This window comes from Schistocerca cancellata, chromosome 2 (assembly GCF_023864275.1).
Source record: "Schistocerca cancellata isolate TAMUIC-IGC-003103 chromosome 2, iqSchCanc2.1, whole genome shotgun sequence".
Lineage (NCBI taxonomy): Eukaryota > Metazoa > Arthropoda > Insecta > Orthoptera > Acrididae > Schistocerca > Schistocerca cancellata.
Window position 1 is genome coordinate 259,295,781 of NC_064627.1, and position 20,090 is coordinate 259,315,870.

Consider the following 20,090-nt stretch of genomic DNA (forward strand, 5'->3'; position numbering starts at 1 on the left):
TGTAAAATCAGGAATGTTTACAACCTTAAAAACATAGTTGCCATGCCACAACCATACAATGAATACTACATTGGCACCATATTAATTACATACATGGCTCTCAGAAACTCAGAAGTTCCATCATTAAATACAATTTTAATTAGTATGTTTCATTACCACTAAACTGATGACGACAACAATTGTGACAATAAAGACCACAGCAACACCATATAATATAAATCGATGTATCCATGAACGTCTCAACATTCCACTTATCAGTCTTGAACTAAGGCCAAGTTCTGCATTCGTTTCTCGTAGCTGAAAAATAAGGAGATTATAGTGAGGCAAAATAAAGTACTACGTCACATTTCACAAATAAAGAGCATAACTATCGTTACCCTATTTCGTGATCGCTGTATAGTTTCCCGCTGAGAATTCAGATCCTGTAAAACCTGTGAACCAATTTCTTCGGTCTCCAAAATCATGCGATAGCCTGTTGTCAATTGCTTTCCCGTTCTCTCCAGTCTCTCTGAGTTATCCAACAGTGATCGCTTTTGTTCCTCAGTAACATTGACATTGTTACTGTAAATATCATCTTGAGAGTAAAGACCTTAAAACAAAGTGTGCAACACATAAGTAGCAGCTATGTATGTGAAGAGAATATGAAAATCTCTACAAAATTTATGATAGTTAAAGAACAGTAGTGAAGTACAACATTTGGAAACTTATCCACACCTTTTTCAAATGTATCATTGTTTAAATTTTCATTTATCTGCTATTATTTGTCTTTACATTCACAGAATAATGAAACCATCTACACTCTACTTTCATATATACATATAAAGTTATTCACAGTCATAATCTTTTCATGTGTGTGCATTTGCAAATAAATAATCAGCCACACCAAGCACTATTCGCTAAGATAGTGCAGTAAAAATGATATATTCATAACAGATGGGGGAAGAAACCTATCTTATCTAGTTACAGATGGTCTCCAAATGACAATATTATCATTTTTTCTTACCTTTTGTCCTACATTCCATTTCTCAGCTATCTTTTCAAGCACAGTGATTAACTGCTCATTGATATGATGATAGATTCCCTGAACAGAAAACTGTCACACCTGTCTACGAGAAGGGACAGCAAACATGATCCGCAAAACTACTACACAGGAGCAATGAGATACAACGATTGTAGAATTGTAGAGCATAATTATGAGCTCAATTGTAACGAGATTTTTTGAACAAAATACCAACAAACATGGGTTGCACAAACATTCATCATGTACAACTGAATTTGTGCTTTCATACATGACAGCCCAGAAGACACGAATCAATACAATCAGGTAGAAACGGTATTTCTTGACTACAGACACACATCTGACTCCGTACTGCATCCACATTTATTGATGAAAGTACGCCAAAATGCCCTATTTTTTGAGGCAAATTAAAAATAGTAAATCTATCTTTGTTTCACATCTGACTTATCTGTTGGATGGAGAAGGACCAGAAAATGCTGTCTAATTTTTTTACTGATTCACTGTTGTCCATCCATGTGAAAATGGCATCAGTTCAGGAGAAAGGCACATCCTGATCTTTGATATACAGTTATTGTGCAAAGGCAGTTTCATTCTGTTTACAAGAATATAGATGGATGAGGATGAAAGCATAGCTTGGCAGTTTCCTGGACACTGGTAGCATGCAGGGGTCAGCAAGTCTCTGCAGACTAAGTTTCAGGATGTTCACCAAGTATTCCAATGAACTCCAAGCAAATTAATTTTTCAGACTACACAGGAACTTCAGATGTCATGTGCAACAATTCATACGGTCCTCAAACTGCAACTGTATCTATATTCATAGAAGATGCAGATTCTGCAGGCCATAAAGCCTGATGACAAGAAATGGCAATATGAATTTGCAAGTGCAATGCGTAACTGAATCATTAGAATCTTACTTTATAATATGCGATAAGGCCACATTCCACGTCACAATCCACACAGGATGAGGCAAAAGGTGCAATATAGCCCAAAAGTGAATGTTTTGTGCCACCTTATGTGTGACAAGATCACTGGACCGTTCTTTTTGCTGAGGAGATTGTCACAGGAATGGCGTACCAGGAGATGTTTGCTTTTCCCCGGGTTGAAGACCTGCAACCAAATCCTGGGTTTCAACAAAATGGTGCTCCACTTCGCTCTTTGTTAGACTTTTGAACAACTCTGAATCTAAAATTCCCAGGACACTAGACAGGATGAGATGGGCTGTGAACTGACCTCCATTCTCATGACATCGCACCACTGGTTTTTTTTCTCTGGGGCTACATGAAGGACAGGGTGTTTGTCTCTGCAGTGCAGAACCTTCAATACCTCCAAACTTTCAGGCTCACATGGAAGTCTTTTGATTTGATCTATTTCTTTTAACTTAACTAGTCATAAAACTTATTTTTGAGAAGGAAATTTATTTCATTTAATTCTGGACTGGGATCAAACTGAAAATACGGCATTTCTATGTAGACACACCAAATTATCTTATTGGTCATAAAATGAAACATGTGCCCGGATTGAGGATTTCTTGGTTGGAGAGTAATCAGCAGGTGCTGAAGTAAATACAGCTGTGTCCCACCCCAGAAGCATATAGGGGTCCTTGCTGTTCATGTTGCGTTTTAATGACCTGGCAGAAAATAGTAACCTTACTCTGGCTTTTTGCAGATGGTGCAGTTATCTATAAAGCATTTTTGTGAGAATGATAACACAGGTTGTAATCAAATGATCCATTATTCTTCAACTGTCAATTTATAAAGCAATTTCAATTAGGTGGTAAGTTCCGAATACTGCATGTAAATTTTAACCTCAGTAAAAGTATAAAGCATGTCACTGTTCCCCTTGTCTCAAAATTGGCAAACACGCCACAACAGACTGTGTATGCTCAACAGCTCTTCTGCCATGAGCTGCAAAATTGATGCAGGGAGTAGAGTTTGTTTAAGAACAGGTACAATAAATATCACTTAACAGTTACTGTCAATTTATTGGTTTTGTAATTGCCCTGTTCTCTAGAACTGTTAAGGTATATTGAAAATCTAGTATAAAATCATTTGAAACAATGATAATATTGCCTATGAAATTATCTTTGATGCCTTCCTTCTGACGGTCATCTAACAAATATACATGTCTGACACCAGCCATCTTTTCGTATGTGGTGTACTATTCACGATCACAGAATTCTAAATAAATTATCTCCAGATTGGTGGCAGTTCTTGTTCGATAACATTTTTGCCTCAAACTGAAGTTTAGTTTCTTCAGCACATAATTCCATTTGTCATGCTTCTGTACATTCTCTCTGTGGTATTCAAAGTATATCATAATATGCCTTTGCTGTTGCACTCTGCAGTGTCAACAGGATTTAAACTCTTCTGCAATGCCATTTGTCATGGAGACACTCATTCATCATCATAGATATGACTGAGCCATATTAATCCAAACTATAAAATGCCACACAACATACATACACAAGGAAAATTATTATCAACAGCAAATGGATAATCCGTTGAGTTGGTGAATACTCTACTGGTGATGACATCTTTGATAAGAGAAATATTAGCCAATTTGCATACAAAATGCTCAACTCTTCTTCTAATTGAAATTGCAATTTCTTTATAAATTAACAGATGACTAATAATGTTGTATCTGGTTACACACTACATTTCCCACAAAAATAGAACATTAAAAATAGGAAGTTTTAACAATGGACCAATCATATTTTTTCCCCTACAATATTGTTTTATGATGATGATTGGTTAGCAATGAATAAAATATACTATTTGTCTGGAGGTTTTTGTCTTTACCAGCATCATTTCATTACCAAGCCTTCCTTGCATCTAATTTTTGCAACATTTCAGCACACATCTCTTCTTCACTCACTGTTTTCTTCTTTGAAAGTACTTTTGTATAGCTGTCAAGTACTTCAGGTTTTATTTATTCACTGATCGACAGTGCTGGGGGCACCGGCATGGTGCAGTAAGCTTCTTCGCCCATTCAGGTATGGGTCTGAGGTGTTTCAATGTCTGCCAACTACGGGATACTGCGAGAATTCCAATGGTCGACACACAAAGGAAAAGTGGTACCTCCGCTTGCCATTTCATGGTTCCATATAGTATGGTCTTATTGCAATGCCCCTCATTTCCTTCAACCTGGACACCAACTCACACTGTTAATTACAGAGGGGCTTAGAATTTGACACTCCATCAAAAGCCATATATAAAATAGTATTTTTCACACACACAAGATAATGTGAGTGGTGGAAATGATGTTAAGGAAAAAATGAAACTCAGATAAGGAACAGGATATATACAGAGGGGTCCAAAAATATGTATCCACTGTCTGAAAGTCCATAACTGGCAAACTAATTGACAGAGTTGTCTCATCTTTGGTAGTGTAATAGTTTGTAGTTCCGGCAATTGCCACACAAGTGTAGTATTGCGTTGTTTTGTTTTGTCAGATGACAGTCGCCAAATAATCAGTGTTTACATTCGATGAAAGGAATGTCAGTTTTGAAGTGGTATTTTAAGTACGAAAACATTAATGAGGTTCAACAGCAATGGTGAAATGAGTATCAAACAGAGCCACAGACACGTTTAACGATTCGTCGCATTTGAGACAAATTTGAAGCCAAAGGGTGTTTAAAGATGTACACAAATAACGATTTGGACGACCTGTAACAGTAACAAGTCCAGCTAACTCCCGTCGTGTGTTACAACAATTCACTCGCTCACCACAGAAGTCTATGAGACAGTGTGACCATGAAACTGGAGTGAGTTGCACAAGTGTTTGGCGAATTTTGAAGACAGCAAAGTGGAAGTGCTACATCCCACGACTGCTACACACAATAATTGAGGATGACCCAGATTGTAGAATGGAGTACTGTGAGTGGTTTACTAACATGGTGCGCAACGATCAAGAGTTTGCAGAGATGATTGTGTGGTCTGATGAGGCACAGTTCAAACTCAATGGTACAGTAAATCGCCACAATTGCATCCACTGGGCCACTGAAAAACCGAACGTCCATGTAGACAAAGCCGTGAATTTACCAGGAGTAAATGTGTGGTGTGGGTTGTCTTACCGGGGCTTGATTGGGCCAATCTTCTTTGACGGCACAGTTACTAGTGAGATGTACCTTCAGAAGCTTCAGACATCCATTCTACCTGCCATCAGAGACTTGTATGGAGACGGAAGAGTTTACTTTCAACAAGATGGTGCCCCAGCGCACTATCAAAATCTTGTTAGGGTGTATTTCGACGAAAATCTACCAGGAAGATGGAAAGGCCATAGAGGTGCTGTGGAGTATCCACCACATTTGCCAGACCTAACTCCTCTGGACTTTTACCTGTGGGGAACACTAAAGGATGTCGTTTATCAACAAAAGCACCGCACATTGGATGAACTTCAAGAATCCATTGCACATTCATGTGCAAACATCGAACTGAACACGTTACAGTCAATAGTTCATGCTGCAGTTCGGCGGCACCGTTTGTGTGTGGATGTTAATGGTGACCATTTCAAACACCTACAGTGATATCTCTGAGTTGGACTTTAAGTTACACTTTCACCAAAAATGAGACAACTCCGTCAATTAGTTTGCAAGTTATGGACTTTTAAACAGTGGATACATTTTTTGGACTCCTCTGTATGGGGACAAGGAAAAGAAATTCCTGAATTTTTCCCAGTTAAAAATACATTTTTTCCACGTGAAAATACACTACTATTTCCGTGTTAAGTGACATATATTTTCCTTCGAAACTGTGGGGGTGGGGACTACATGTTCTGGAAAGGTCTTTGATGAGCAGCAAAATATTTTCATACTACAAAAGAACATATATTCGAATTCCACCAAACACAGCACATTAGTTTCTGAAGCATTGAAATCGAGATTGCTTTGTGCTTTAATAAGCCAATCATAGCTCACGTCACAAGATCCCTCCAGCTGATGACAGCAGAAATTCAGAGCTGAGGACACGTGATATAGTAAGCCAACACCAACTTCACTGTTCAGGAACGCTAACACACAAATAGGAAAAGTTGATGGTTTTATTTAATATACATAGCGTAGCTACAAGAAAAGCTAAGCTTTGAAATATAATATTGATCTTTTTTTGCACATTACACTTTAATTCTTCTAAGTGGCTGGCCCTCAAAAGTGTTAACCTTTAAATGAGAATCAAATGCTCTGCGATTTACGAAATTCAAAGCACATGCAAACATATAACATAATTCATCTTGCGTAAAATGAAATTTACTTTGAAAGTAATGCTTTTCAACCAATATTCGCTGTATTTTCCCGTGACCTAATAGAATTCGTTCCAGCAGTTGTCAGAATATCAGAAAATGATGTTTCTGCACATGTGCAGCTACAATGACATAGGAAACCCACATGCTCGTACCTATATAGCATTAAGAGATCTTACATTATATCATAAACAAAACAGGGCATCATGGTATACTCCAAGAGCAACAGTATTTCATAACCCATAATTAAATGCACGATTTGGTTTAAAGTGCACATTCGTTTGTCCAGATTCACAAAGAAAAAGGCCCTAACATGATATTAAGCTTTTCAGTGAGCTTATTGGGCTGCAAAATTATCTTGGATTACCAGTATTGTAATATCTAACATTTAGTTCTTTATTACGACATAATGCCATATGTGCCGGAAGATAAAAATGAGCACTTGTAATTCAACAAACAGTTGTCACTAGCCAAAAGTGTCAGATGAAACACGTCGTTTCAAGTAAATTGACTGCCTCAGTGAAAAATATTAATGAAAGCCAAATTTCTTTGGCAAATTGATGAAAATAATTTCATTGTTCTGTAGGCAATTAATGTGCAACTGCCAAAAACCTGAAAATAAAATAAAATCTGGAAACTGAAACTAATAACATATTTTAGCCTTCCATAATTATGTGAAAGTATTTTAATTCACTGCTAGCTCCCAGCAACAGAAATCCATTTTGTTTTCATTTGACATGAGAGCTATAAACGTAGAGGGACAGCAAAATTACTAAACCTAAACATGGGTCGAGTGGAGACTACCCCCCCTCCCCACAACAGCTCAGATTGCTCTGTGCATGCACGGATGTGGCAGCTTGGGCGCACCAGAAAAATGTTTCCGGGTGGCATCTGGCTGCTTGTTGTTGCTGCCGATACAGCAACAGCCGCACTTTATGTAGTCATAAGCGGAGGAGCTGCAGCTCAGAAAAGTCACCCAGAACCCTGGGTCAGGGGAGACTTACTGGATGGACTGAGAAGTCTTTCCTTCTCATCCCATCTGGTAAGTCTCCCCTGACCTGGGGTTCTGGGTGACTCCTGAACTGTAACCTGTTTCCTAAACCTCTCCAGCCCTTTTCCTTCAACCCACTTCCTTCCCCTTCAACTCTTCTGCCAGAAGAAGCAGCCATTGGCTCTAAACTCTTGCATGAGTTAAGCCTTTGTGTGTGTGTGTGTGCGTGCGTGCGCGTGCGCGCATTCACTCACTCGCTCGCTCACGCGCATGTTACTCCTGCCACCACTTGGTGAGTAGACATTTTTTAATTCTTTTTACTCCATCCAATTACAAAGTATCATTATTTATGCATGACGTCACTTGTTAGTCAATTCAGTTAACAACTTTCATGTCCTCTGTTTTGCTGTCTTATAAGGCAATAAGACTACTTGTCTTTCAGTTTGTATGAATATGTTCATGTTTCAAAAATTCTGAAGCAACTTTATATTTAGGCTCCTCTTAAGAACTGATGATATCTACAGGGATGAACCTGGTTATCCATCCAAATAAAATAAGACTTGACAGATTGTGGATTCTTCTGTCGGCAGATAAAGAAATTTCCTTCTCGTATATATGAAACTGCAAAAAGGTGGGAATTTAAGGAGATGGGACCTGGATAAACTGACTAAACCAGAGGTTGTACAGAGTTTCAGGGGGAGCATAAGGGAACAATTGACAGGAATGGGGGAAAAGAAATACAATAGAAGAAGAATGGGTAGCTCTGAGGGATGAGGTAGTGAAGACAGCAGAGGATTAAGTAGGTATGAAGACGAGGGCTAGTAGAAATCCTTGGGTAACAGAAGAAATATTGAATTTAATTGATGAAAGGAGAAATTATAAAAATGCAGTAAATGAAGCAGGCAAAAAGGAATACAAACGTCTCAAAAATGAGATCGACAGGAAGTGCAAAATGGCTAAGCAGGGATGGCTAGAGGACAAATGTAAGGATGTAGAGGCTTATCTCACTAGGGGTAAGTTATATACTGCCTACAGGAAAATTAAAGAGACCTTTGGAGAAAAGAGAGCCACTTGTATGAATATCAAGAGCTCAGATGGAAACCCAGTTGTAAGCAAAAAGGAAAAGCAGAAAGGTGGAAGGAGTATACAGAGGGTCTATACAAGGGCGATGTACTTGAGGACAATATTATGGAAATGGAAGAGGGTGCAGATGAAGATGAAATGGGAGATACGATACTGCGTGAAGAGTTTGACAGAGCACTGAAAGACCTGAGTCGAAACAAGTCCCCGGGAGTAGACAACATTCCACTGGAACAACTGGCAGCCTTGGGAGAGCTAGTCCTGACAAAACTCTACCATCTGGTGAGCAAGATGTATAAGACAGGCGAAATACCCTCAGACTTTAAGAAGAATATAATAATTCCAATCCCAAAGAAAGCAGGTGTTGACAGATGTGAAAATTACTGAACTATCAATTTAATAAGTCACAGCTGCAAAATACTAACACGAATTCTTTACAGACGAATGGAAAAACTGGTAGAAGCTGACCTCAGGGAAGATCAGTTTGGATTCCGCAGAAATGTTGGAACACGTGAGGCAATACTGACCCTACAACTTATCTTAGAAGATAGATTAAGGAAAGGCAAACCTACGTTTCAAGCATTTTTACACTTAGAGAAAGCTTTTGACAATGTTGACTGGAATACTCTCTTTCAAATTCTAAAGGTGGCAGGGGTAAAATACAGGGAGCAAAATCCTATTTACAATTTGTACAGAAACCAGATGGCAGTTATAAGAGTCGAGGGGCATGAAAGGGAAGCAGTGGTTGGGAAGGGAGTAAGACAGGGTTGTAGCCTCTCCCCGATGTTATTCAATCTGTATATTGAGCAAGTAGTAAAGGAAACAAAAGAAAAATTCGGAGTAGGTATTAAAATCCATGGAGGAGAAATAAAAACTTTGAGGTTCGCTGATGACACTGTAATTCTGTCAGAGACAGCAAAGGACTTGGAAGAGCAGTTGAACGGAACGGACAGTGTCTTGAAAGGAGGATATAAGATGAACATCAACAAAAGCAAAACGACGATAATGGAATGTAGTCGAATTAAGTCGGGTGATGCTGAGGGAATTAGATTAGGAAATGATACACTTAATGCAGTAAAGGAGTTTTGCTATTTGGGGAGCAAAATAACTGATTATGGTCGAAGTAGAGAGGATATAAAATGTAGACTGGCAATGGCAAGGAAAGCGTTTCTGAAGAAGAGAAATTTGTTAACATCGAGTATAGATTTAACTGTCAGGAAGTCGTTTCTGAAAGTATTTGTATGGAGTTTAGCCATGTATGGAAGTGAAACATGGATGATAACTAGTTTGGACAAGAAGAGAATAAAAGCTTTCGAAATGTGGTGCTACAGAAGAATGCTGAAGATTAGGTGGGTAGATCACATAACGAATGAGGAGGTACTGAATAGAATTGGGGAAAAGAGGAGTTTGTGGCACAACTTGACAAGAAGAAGGGACCGGTTGGTAGGACATGTTCTGAGGCATCAAGGGATCACAAATTTAGCATTGGAGGGCAGCGTGGAGGGTAAAAATCATGAGGGAGACCAAGAGATGAATACACTAAGCAGATTCAGAAGGATGTAGCTTGCAGTAAGTACTGGAAGATGATGAAGCTCGCACAGGATAGAGTAGCATGGAGAGCTGCATCAAACCAGTCTCAGGACTGAAGACCACAACAACAACAACAACAACAACATATATGAAACAACACAAGGCAAGATAAAATTAATCTTTTTGTGGAAACACTCTCAAGATAATACTTTTTTACTGAAAGGGAAGGTCACCAGAGAAAACTATAAACTTACAAGACTGAACTGCTGGCTAGTACTCACTTTCAGGAGGCAACATTTTAGAGTACTGCTCACAAAACATACATCTTTACTTATAAAGTGTGATTTTGCTAAATAGGAGTGCAAACTGCAGGAAACGATTCCCGAAAAACAGTCAGGAAGAAACGATTCCTGAAAAACAGTTAGGAACTTATGGTCACTTGAAGGCGGAGAGAAAAGATCTTTGACAGTGTTTGCAGTATCAGCACCGAGCAGTTGGTCTGCCAGCATGGGGAAAGCCAGATGACCATCAGAATGTTCTCCACAATAACTACCACTATCTGTATCACTTACAATTCATGCAGACTGTATTACCTACAGACTGGCCTCTATGGCAACAGTTTCAATGCTGGTTCAACACACAATCTATCATAGTGCTCGTTTGTCTGTCACCCATCCTATTCACAGATGGGGCCATCTTTACAAGGGCCAGTAGCATCAGCCTTTACACCACTCACCTGTGAGGTTGGGTTGTTTGGGGAAGGAGACCAGACAGCGAGGTCATCGGTCTCATTGGATTGGGGAAGGATGGGGAAGGAAGTCGGCCGTGCCCTTTGAAAGGAACCATCCCAGCATTTGCCTTAAGCTATTTAGGGAAATCACGGAAAACCTAAATCAAGATGACCGGACGCAGGATTCAACCGTCGTCCTCCCGAATGCGAGTCCAGTGTCTAACCACTGCACCACCTCGCTCGGTCCACTCACCTGTGGATTGATAGGATGCTTGAAGGGGCCAAACTACTATGTCATCAGTCTCTCTGTCCCCAGACAGAAAGAAAGATCTATATGACTCCAGATCAGAGACCACCTACTGCGCAAGACCAATGGGAAGAAAACCGCAAGGTCTACCAGCCAATGACAGTGGATATGAGGTAAGGGACTAAAAGAAGAAAGGGAGACAAAGGAAGAAAAGCAAGAAAGGTGGACCATCTAGGTAGCAGCCGGAAGCCCCTGAAAGCAGAGTGGAATGAGAGGACATACATTCCCCAGCCCCTGTCACTTACTAGAGGTACTCTACTCCAAGACTGCCTTGCGAAGACTAGCAACACGGACAGAACAGGAGAAGCACAGACACAGACACATGGAGGACCACGAGAGGAAGGGGGGGGGGGGGGGGGGAGACGAGTAAAGCTGCAGCCCGGCCTGGTCAGAGGAGGAGGCAATGGAAAGTTCTACCAACCCCCACCCAGTGGGATATGGAGACCATCCAGGGTATGGTGGCAGCAAACCATCAGCACAGGTTCAGCCTCGGATGTGTGGGGCAGTGATTACTGGTGACTGCCTTGAGGAGCCAGTCGTCCTTCCACAATGTTTCACTGGTGAGACATTTCTGTACTTCTTCCATGTGGCCCTGCCTCCCCTGCTGGAACACGTGCCTTTGGTGGTTTGAAGGATAACATGGCTACAACATGATGGTATTCCAGCTCACTGCCCTTGTGAGTGTGGAGCTAAAACACCAGTAGACAGAACATTCCCACTTCCCTGATGTATTTTCATACGTGCTTTCAATCATTGTAACCTACACTGTCAAAAAATCTTTTATCTCCACTTTCAAGTGGAGTGTCCTTCCCACAGAACAAATTTCCGGTCATATGCCCCTGTGACTTTTTGCTCCTTATCCTCTCAGAGATCATTTCCTGTAATTTGTCTCCATTTAACAAACTTGTCCTCTATGTGTGTGTATTAATACTATAAACTTCACCTCCTGAAGATATTGACTGGAAGTGCTGTCTCAAAAGTACAATATCTGGAGAAAATGCAAACTGATTGTAAATCTAAAGCACTTGACTAAGTGGAAAAGGAGTACTACAAAAAGAATATCAAAATGTTACACATTTAAGTCTAACAAATACAGAGAGCTTTCAATGTTTGTTTGATGTGTTCAGCAGGTTACACTCCCGTGACAGCCCTATGTTACTAGCTGTGTCGCACATGCCTGCCACGTCATTGCAGAACCTGTGTTTGTGGCTGTCCCTTAACAATATGCAAAGCACTGACAGTCACTTCTTGTTGCATCACACTTACTTTGGATTTACCTATTGGAAGTTCTTGTTGTCTCTAACTGCAGTCTGTGTGTTCATCTTGAGATTATTATAGGCACAGTTTTCAAAGTATGATCTTGTGCTTTCAAAGAGTTATTTGGACAGACTTCTACACAATTCCACTGGAAGCTTTATTACTGTTTACTCAACGCAGGTAATAATGGCTTCTGTCATCGGCAATCTCTTATGGTTATTGTACTGGTTCCTTTCCCAGGAAGTGGATCATGTATTTTTCTTTTAAAAACAGTCTGAAGTTGGGCATAGGGTTCCAGCGTAGCCACAACCTCATAATTCTTGAGATATTCAGAAAAAAAAACAGTCAAAATTGTAGTGATAACAGCAAAGAAGAGAATGGTTTCTATTTCAGCACTAGGAATGCATTGCCACTTTTCATGCTTCTCAATCATTACTTGGAACAATCATTCCACTGGCAAATTATTGCATTTTGTATTTCTTTGAACTTATATACTCTTTCCGTATCCTTTCATAAACTACACTGGACTGTAGCAAAAGTCTTGAAATTTATGTAATTTAAGACATCTACATTAAGTTGTTGTACAAAATTATACTAGATAAGTACAGAGAGAATGATTACTATGAAGGAAAGAGTTACTGAACAATAATTTGACAAATGCAATCTTATATTTCCCACATGACCCTTCTGGTGAGAGTGGAATTGGGTAGGGAGCATTATGAATAAAATTTGATGAATGATAGCAACAAACACCACTTACCATCCTCAAATTGTGTGTTGCGAACTTTTGTAAACTCTTGGGTCAATCTTTTGAGTTCTGCTCTGTAACTGTCAAGCTGCGTTCTCAGCCTGGGTCTAATGGCAGGTTCAGCCTCCCGTGATTCCAGCTCCATCTGCTCAAGCTGCAATTAAAGCATGTGTTTAAAAGCCATTCTCTTTCTTTCTCTCACGTGTGTGTATGTCCACCAAACACAATAGTAACATGTTTGTATGTGAAAATGTTGTCATAGTTGTGTGTGTATTTTGGGATCTGGAGTAAGGAGAGAGGATAGGGAGAGACATTCGGAAGGCAGATAGAATTTGTCACTTTGCACCCACGCAGTACAAAGAAACACACACAGTTGATACTGAGTGATTACAAAAATTATTATGTTCAATTAAAAGGTGCTACATGATTCATTGCAAAATATGAACACATAATGTTACAGACTCTTGGGTACATCTTAACACAGCTGTTGTGCATGCTTCATTAATCGAATATAAGTACAGTAACTCTATTTACAATATGTAGAAGTAAAGAAACAGTGACAATGGTTTACACAGATGGAACAATTAAACACGGATAACAACAGCAGTGTTGTAGCAGCTGATTTAGATCTATCGAAACCTTTCGGCACAATCACTCATGAAATTCCCTTAGGTAAGTTGGAGGCAGTGAGGATAAAAGGGATAGTAAATAAGTGATTGATTATTATCATATTTGAAAAATATGATCACAGGCTGTCAATGTCACATCAGCTCATTCTAATCATAAAATCAGATGAGTGTCTGATGAAAAGTGTTGAATTAGGTGTACCACAGAGTAGTGTGTTAGCCCCCCTTCTTACACACACACACACACACACACACACACACACACACACACACACACACACACAGAAACTGCAGTAAAGAACATGTTCGCATATGACAGTGTAACAGTGACTGTTGTTAGGGAATCTCTGTACACAATACCTAGTAAAGTTCTCTAGTCCTCACATTCATGCTTCAATGCGAACAGGTTGATCCGCCATGTGAAGAAAACAAATTGTGTTGAATTTGAAAACATGAATCAAACGCATCTCTGCAACTGTTACTGGGCTGAAATGAGTTAGATAGGTATGATGCACAAACATTTTATGAATGAATGTTGCTCATGGTGCTAGAACGGCTTCTTTTAGTTACTTCCATTCCCTTGTGGCTTATGGAATAAGCTAGACTTCGTGGCCAGCAAATCACTTGCAATTACCACAGGTTTAATACTTGTAACTGTGGGTCCCGCCATACAGAAAAAGTAATATACAAAAACATATGATCCACTTTGGAATCATTCTTTATAATGCACTGCCAAAAGAGGCTGAAGAATAGAACATCTTTTAAAACATAGTTAAAATAATTTCTTGTCAAGAAGGGTTACTACAATGTAAGTGAATATGTTAAATTACAGGAATACTAAGCACTCATTTACTGTTGAGTTCTTCTGGTATACATTTCTGGAATGTTTCTGACATGTAAAATACTGTTTTACTGTATGGTCTACGGAGTGACAAATAAATAAGTAAATAAATAAATCCATCAAGGGAGGTGCCTATAATATTTCTGCAACAACGTTTGATAATTCATGTCAGACACCCATTACCCTCTGCATCAAAACAAAAATATCATTTTGATACAGAGAATATATGGTACTTTGACACAAATTATCAGGCTGTGTCACAGACTCATCATACTTGTCATCTTCAATGGAATGACATTTACAGTATTTATGGCATTGGATTCATGAAGCATGCCTAACTGGTATCCAAAGACAAAACAATATTGTCTTGAAATTGGTTGTTCATACATGAAATAAATACCAAAATAATACAATACAGCTGTAAGGAAACTGTCCTTTACTGGAATAAATTTCTAACAGTCTGAAAGTTAATATTGGGAAGCCAAAAAAATACTTTGTAAACACTGCCACTTCCTATGACACCTCTTAGGCTACTCAAATAATGAAGTCCTACTAAACATCCAGGTATAATTACTGTATTTAAGTGTCAGAGACAGTCTCTTTATTTCAGAGATACCTAAAGCAGAGTTTTGTTTGCCTTTCCACAAGAACAAATTTTCTCACCTGCGTCAGAAGTTAAGACCCTGTTTGACAGCTTGTGATGTGCACATCTGACTTCTGATAATGAAGTTTGCTAAATTGGTATTTAAAATAAACACTACCAACAAAATTTTTAAATTCCTTTTGTTCCTCTGCATGTAATTCATTTCCCTATAGCATTAATTTTTAGACACCTTGACACTTTTAAGCTTCACAGCAAAGTTGTGAAGAGTCACTGTGTTCAAACTATTAACTTACTTATTTATATAGTCCCTACTGGAAACTAACTTCAGCTTTGTCAGTAGATTTTGGCAGGTTGCTATGACTTTGAATCATGAACAAATATGTTCTAAACCACAGAACAAATGACAAGGTGATAAATTCTACGTATTTTTATTTGCTACGAGATCTTTTCCTATGCCAAACATATAAACTAACATTCCCATATGTAAATCAGGTTCAAGGATCCTGTTTGAATGTTACATATACGACTGCTCCTCTTATGAGAAATAGCACCAAGAGAGATGAGAAAATTTGCATTCACTTTTTGTCCACAGGAATCATCCAAGAGGCTGAAAAGCAATTGAAAGTATTTTTGATTATATCAGATCAAAAACTGTCTATTGCCTGTTCTCTGACGCTATTCCTCAGTCTTTCTGGGCTCTGAAAGCAGCAGTAAAAGCCGCTAGCTTCACTCATAAAGCAGGAGAAACTTGCAAACAACCAACTCACACTTCCTAAAATGTGTAGATTTGAGGCATTAATTCCTACTGATGAAGAGACAAGTAGCATGTCCTGACTAAGCCAATGAAGCAACAGTCCCTCAATTTGAATTTTAGGTGCTCAATGGTCCCACTTAGGGAAATAGTACTAAGAGAGCATAAGATATTCAAAATGCTCTTCTGTGTGTTTCATGAGGAATTATACACAAGACAAAAGAAGCTAATTTGGGAGCGAGTAAAAGAAAAAATGCTGTCAATATTAGGTAGTTGCTCATGTCAGAATCAATTTCATCTATCACACCTTCACCTGAGACAATTTTTGGTTATTTCGTAGATAAGCTGAAGCTGTGACAGGCCTCACACATGGGTGTCAGGAGTGCTGTCAATTTGTACCACTTTGTTTTGACAGCTGTTTAGGTACCTCTGGCCGGCAGAGAAATGAAGGATATAAAACCAGAGGCTCAGTTGGCTCTGACGTTAACTGTGGCTGTAAATTCCTTGATTTGTGCCAGCCACGCCAGATAGATTCAATTTAGACTATAAACAAAAAGCGAGCACTCAGTTGGCAGAAGTATCTGAGGAATCCACATTACTGTACCTCTACTTAAGTTAAGGTATGGTGAAACTCCAAAATCTTCCGACAGAAATATGCACAGAAACAAATAATTGGATATCCAATAAAGATAGAGACAATATTGAAATAGAATTGGTTAACTGGGTTGGGTTGTTTGGGGGACGAGACCAGACAGCGAGGTTATCGGTCTCATCGGATTAGGGAAGCACGGGAAAGGAAGTCGGCCGTGCCCTTCCAAAGGAACCATCCCGGCATTTGCCTGGAGCGATTTAGGGAAATCACAGAAAACCTAAATCAGGATAGCCGGACATGGGATTATACCATCGTCCTCCCGAATGCGAGTCCAGTGTGCTAGCCACTGCGCCACCTCACTCGGTTTGGTTAATTGTTGAAGCGTTCACAGCAAACTCATTTCTCTCCAAGAAAGCAGTGGTCTTCAGATGATATTACGATGTGGACGGCACAAGTTGTGAAGCATATATTGAACCCTAGCACATTGTGTTCAGTGACACTCTTTGCCACTGACTGCCCAACTTCACTCTTACCCATAATTTTAACGGACCATTCACTTGACAGGACAGCTGATTGATTATTCTCTATAGCTACAGCAGAGCAGAAGAATTAAAAGTATTACAAAACTGCTTTCCTGAGTGGAAAAATGTCTCTCCCATACTGTCTGCCCACCTGTAGATGGGATATCCACAATGATGAGTAAGTTCCCTAATCTGTGAAAGTGCAGCTTCACTGGTGTCACAATTCTGACTCTTTCCCTTGATGCCTTTCCAATGTTACAAGTGACATTAGCTTTAACTGTGGCGCCATCTGAAGTGACACCCACCACTTTCACAAAATGAAATGATTACTCTGTCTTTCACAAAAGAGAATTGATAGAGAAACTTTAAGCGCAAGGAAAGATATTCCTAATTGGTGTATAATTGAAATTGCAGCCAGCTAAAAAATACGCCTGACTCAACACCCCTTCAATAAATAACTAAAGATGCACGAAGCTGCTTTCGTGACTTTCCTGTAGCTGATCTTAACATATGTACAGTAACAGTGTGCCTGTAAGTTTTTAAAATACTGCTCTCCCTTATTTTTAAAATGGTGGACAGTTTAATTCCACAAAACTAAATACGCATTTTAATCATAGCATGGACAGAATGAAACATTACTGAGCCAAAATAGGTGTTTTGGGAAAAAAAGGTGGTGTTATGTTCCACACAGTTTGTATGATCTTTATCTTTTATTAGCATAACTACATGAATTGTTTGACATCTGATGATTTTCACTGAAGAGAGTGTAAGCAACAAGGTACACAGATGTCTCAGGCATGCACTACTAAGAGTTCAGTGGGGACATATTTCAGCCACTTTTGGGTCACTATCACGTATAGATGTATGATGTCTCACCACTGCTTAGGGTAACTGGGTGTGCAGTATGGGGACAGGACCATCCAAATTAACGTCCAACCTTACAGCTGACATTTCACCAATGGGTTCATGTTTCAAGAAATGAGTTATAAGAATAAAGAGAACATTTTCCAGAGAAGATTCGCAGAGAAAGAGAACACACACAGATAAAGTTCTCAGTTTCATATCTTTAAAGAATTCAAAGTAATTGCTCTGACCAGGTACTTCTTTTCCTCCCCTCCTTCTTGGACAAGTTCTCACTGTATGTCATGTTGCCAAATCTGGCACAGAACACATACGTACTTATGCATTTCATTCAGCTCGCTCAAATAGCCAAAATACTCGCAGCAACAAATTGTTAAGATGATATATGGTCATATGGTCTGTTTACGAAAATGTATAATTTTCTGATGATTATACTCAATTTTCACATGCTGGAAACTTTCTATTGTTACTGAAATTAGATGTGCACGCTATGCAAACAAATTCCTAATACTACACCTCATTTTCATCTTACTACAAACCAGAACTGTCAAGTTTCCTAACACAAGATAATTTTTGTTGAATATGACGCCCAATGTTCATCCGATATATGTGTGTGTGTGTGTGTGTGTGTGTGTGTGTGTGTGTGTGTGTGTGTGTGTGTGTGTGTGTGAAGTATTAAGTGGACGTACATGTGGTTTCATTATGAGAAACAGCTGCTAGGTTTGTAATCAACCAGTTACTAATTTTTCTGATCTGCTTACCTATTAACAAAAAATTTGTAAGTTCTGTGAGAAATCTTATCTGAAATATGCCAACTGGTATTAGGAGAAAGAACAAAAGTGACAGAAAAAAAACAGTACCTCAGATTGCAGCAATATTTAAATTGTGTGACACAGACTGAATTCCTGTGATGAACTTCATTTGGAATTACTTACTGACAAGGCCTTCTTACTCAAATTCCAAATTGTATGACAGCATAATTATGTTACTGAAGCTGCTTACAATTCTAAACTGCACACTCCAAACATACAGCTGAATCCCCCCCCCCCCCCCCCCCGAGCTTCTTTCCAAAGGTGAGAATGGAAAGACCCCACTAAAATCAGCCTCATCACTATGGCAACTACTCAAAACGTCACTGTAATCGTAGTTATTTAATTATTTGATCACCTCCTCCACTGAGTTTTCCAAAACAGCTTCATTCTATGCTGAAGTCTATTGAAGGTCTTCTCATCATGTGCTTGTGGTTTCTGGAATGCAGCATTAACTATGCTACAATGCCACAGCCTTTGTCTCCTAAAATAAAGCAGTATACTGGCTCACTCTTAGTATCTGCTATACGTCAGAGTTTCTCCATGTCTTTGCATCATGTACAGACCCATGTGATGAAGCATCAATACTAGAAAACATGTCACTATAATTACATATCACCTCCACATTGATACCTGGAAAGCCATTTTAGTTAATATATTTATGTCCATGTGCAGAAAGTTCCACGACTGGCACATGCATGCAATAAAGGGTCCCCTCAACACACACTGGTACCTTGATTACCACTTAATTTTTACTGTTCCTAGTTCAGCTATGTTATGGGAAATCGGATCCACAAAGGTGCTTTTTGGTTAGTATGATGAACATCTGAAAATGTCATTGGCACAGGTGTCTGGTGTATCCAGAGAATGTTCTTCACGTTGAGCAACTTCTGCCACCCTTTTACTCAAGCTGAGAATTATATTCTCTGACTCACTTTCTTCATGTGAAATTCTGAGAATAAAGTATATTCCCTATTTTATCCATACGACCCAATAATGCACAATCCCACCACATTCACTTCGTGCAAACTATGCTATACATGAAGCAATCGAATGAATGGAATGCTGACATGAACCGGATTCAGCAAGCTTGGGACCAGTTGACACTTCTACAAGTAGCATCACCTCTCTCATTCATTCACTGACCTCAGTAGAGCCGCTGTTGAAAAGGGGGACAGATTTGAGTAATAATGTCTTGATCACATTTTAGACAGTATGCCAAAAGAATTTCAAGCATGTTACAATGCTTGGTGGAGAAAAACAGTATTGGATATCTCCCAGTAACAGAGTTTGATTTTACTAAAGGGCTCTTTAAAACAGGTTGCTGTAATTTTTGGGTTATATCTTTCGTTTCACAGTGCAGATTTAATGCCCCCCCGCCCCCTCCCCCGACTCTCCATGATTTATCCCAACCATATTCACAAATGCAAAACTTTTCCAAGCAGTTTCTTACTTTTCAGAATAATAGTAAAGATGCGGGTCAACCAAAGCGTCCGATCCCACCCATCGACTTTGACCCGTGATGTAAGGCTGTTGTGGTGTGTTTGTAGGTGTCACTGTATTGCTGTTTGTGGTGCCCTCTGGTGGTG

General features: G+C 39.3%; 1 protein-coding gene across 1 annotated transcript in view; it reads right to left on the reverse strand.

The window, feature by feature from the left end:
* Window positions 1-20,090, reverse strand: part of LOC126161598 (vesicle transport through interaction with t-SNAREs homolog 1A) — a 35,614-nt gene continuing 15,524 nt past the window's right edge. Inside the window, exons 3-5 of the mRNA XM_049917545.1 lie at window positions 12,909-13,050; window positions 378-589; window positions 1-297 (exon numbers count right to left, since the gene is read on the reverse strand). Coding sequence (XP_049773502.1) covers window positions 136-297; window positions 378-589; window positions 12,909-13,050 — 516 coding nt within the window. The 3' untranslated portion in view covers window positions 1-135. The remainder of the gene's footprint in view (window positions 298-377; window positions 590-12,908; window positions 13,051-20,090) is intronic.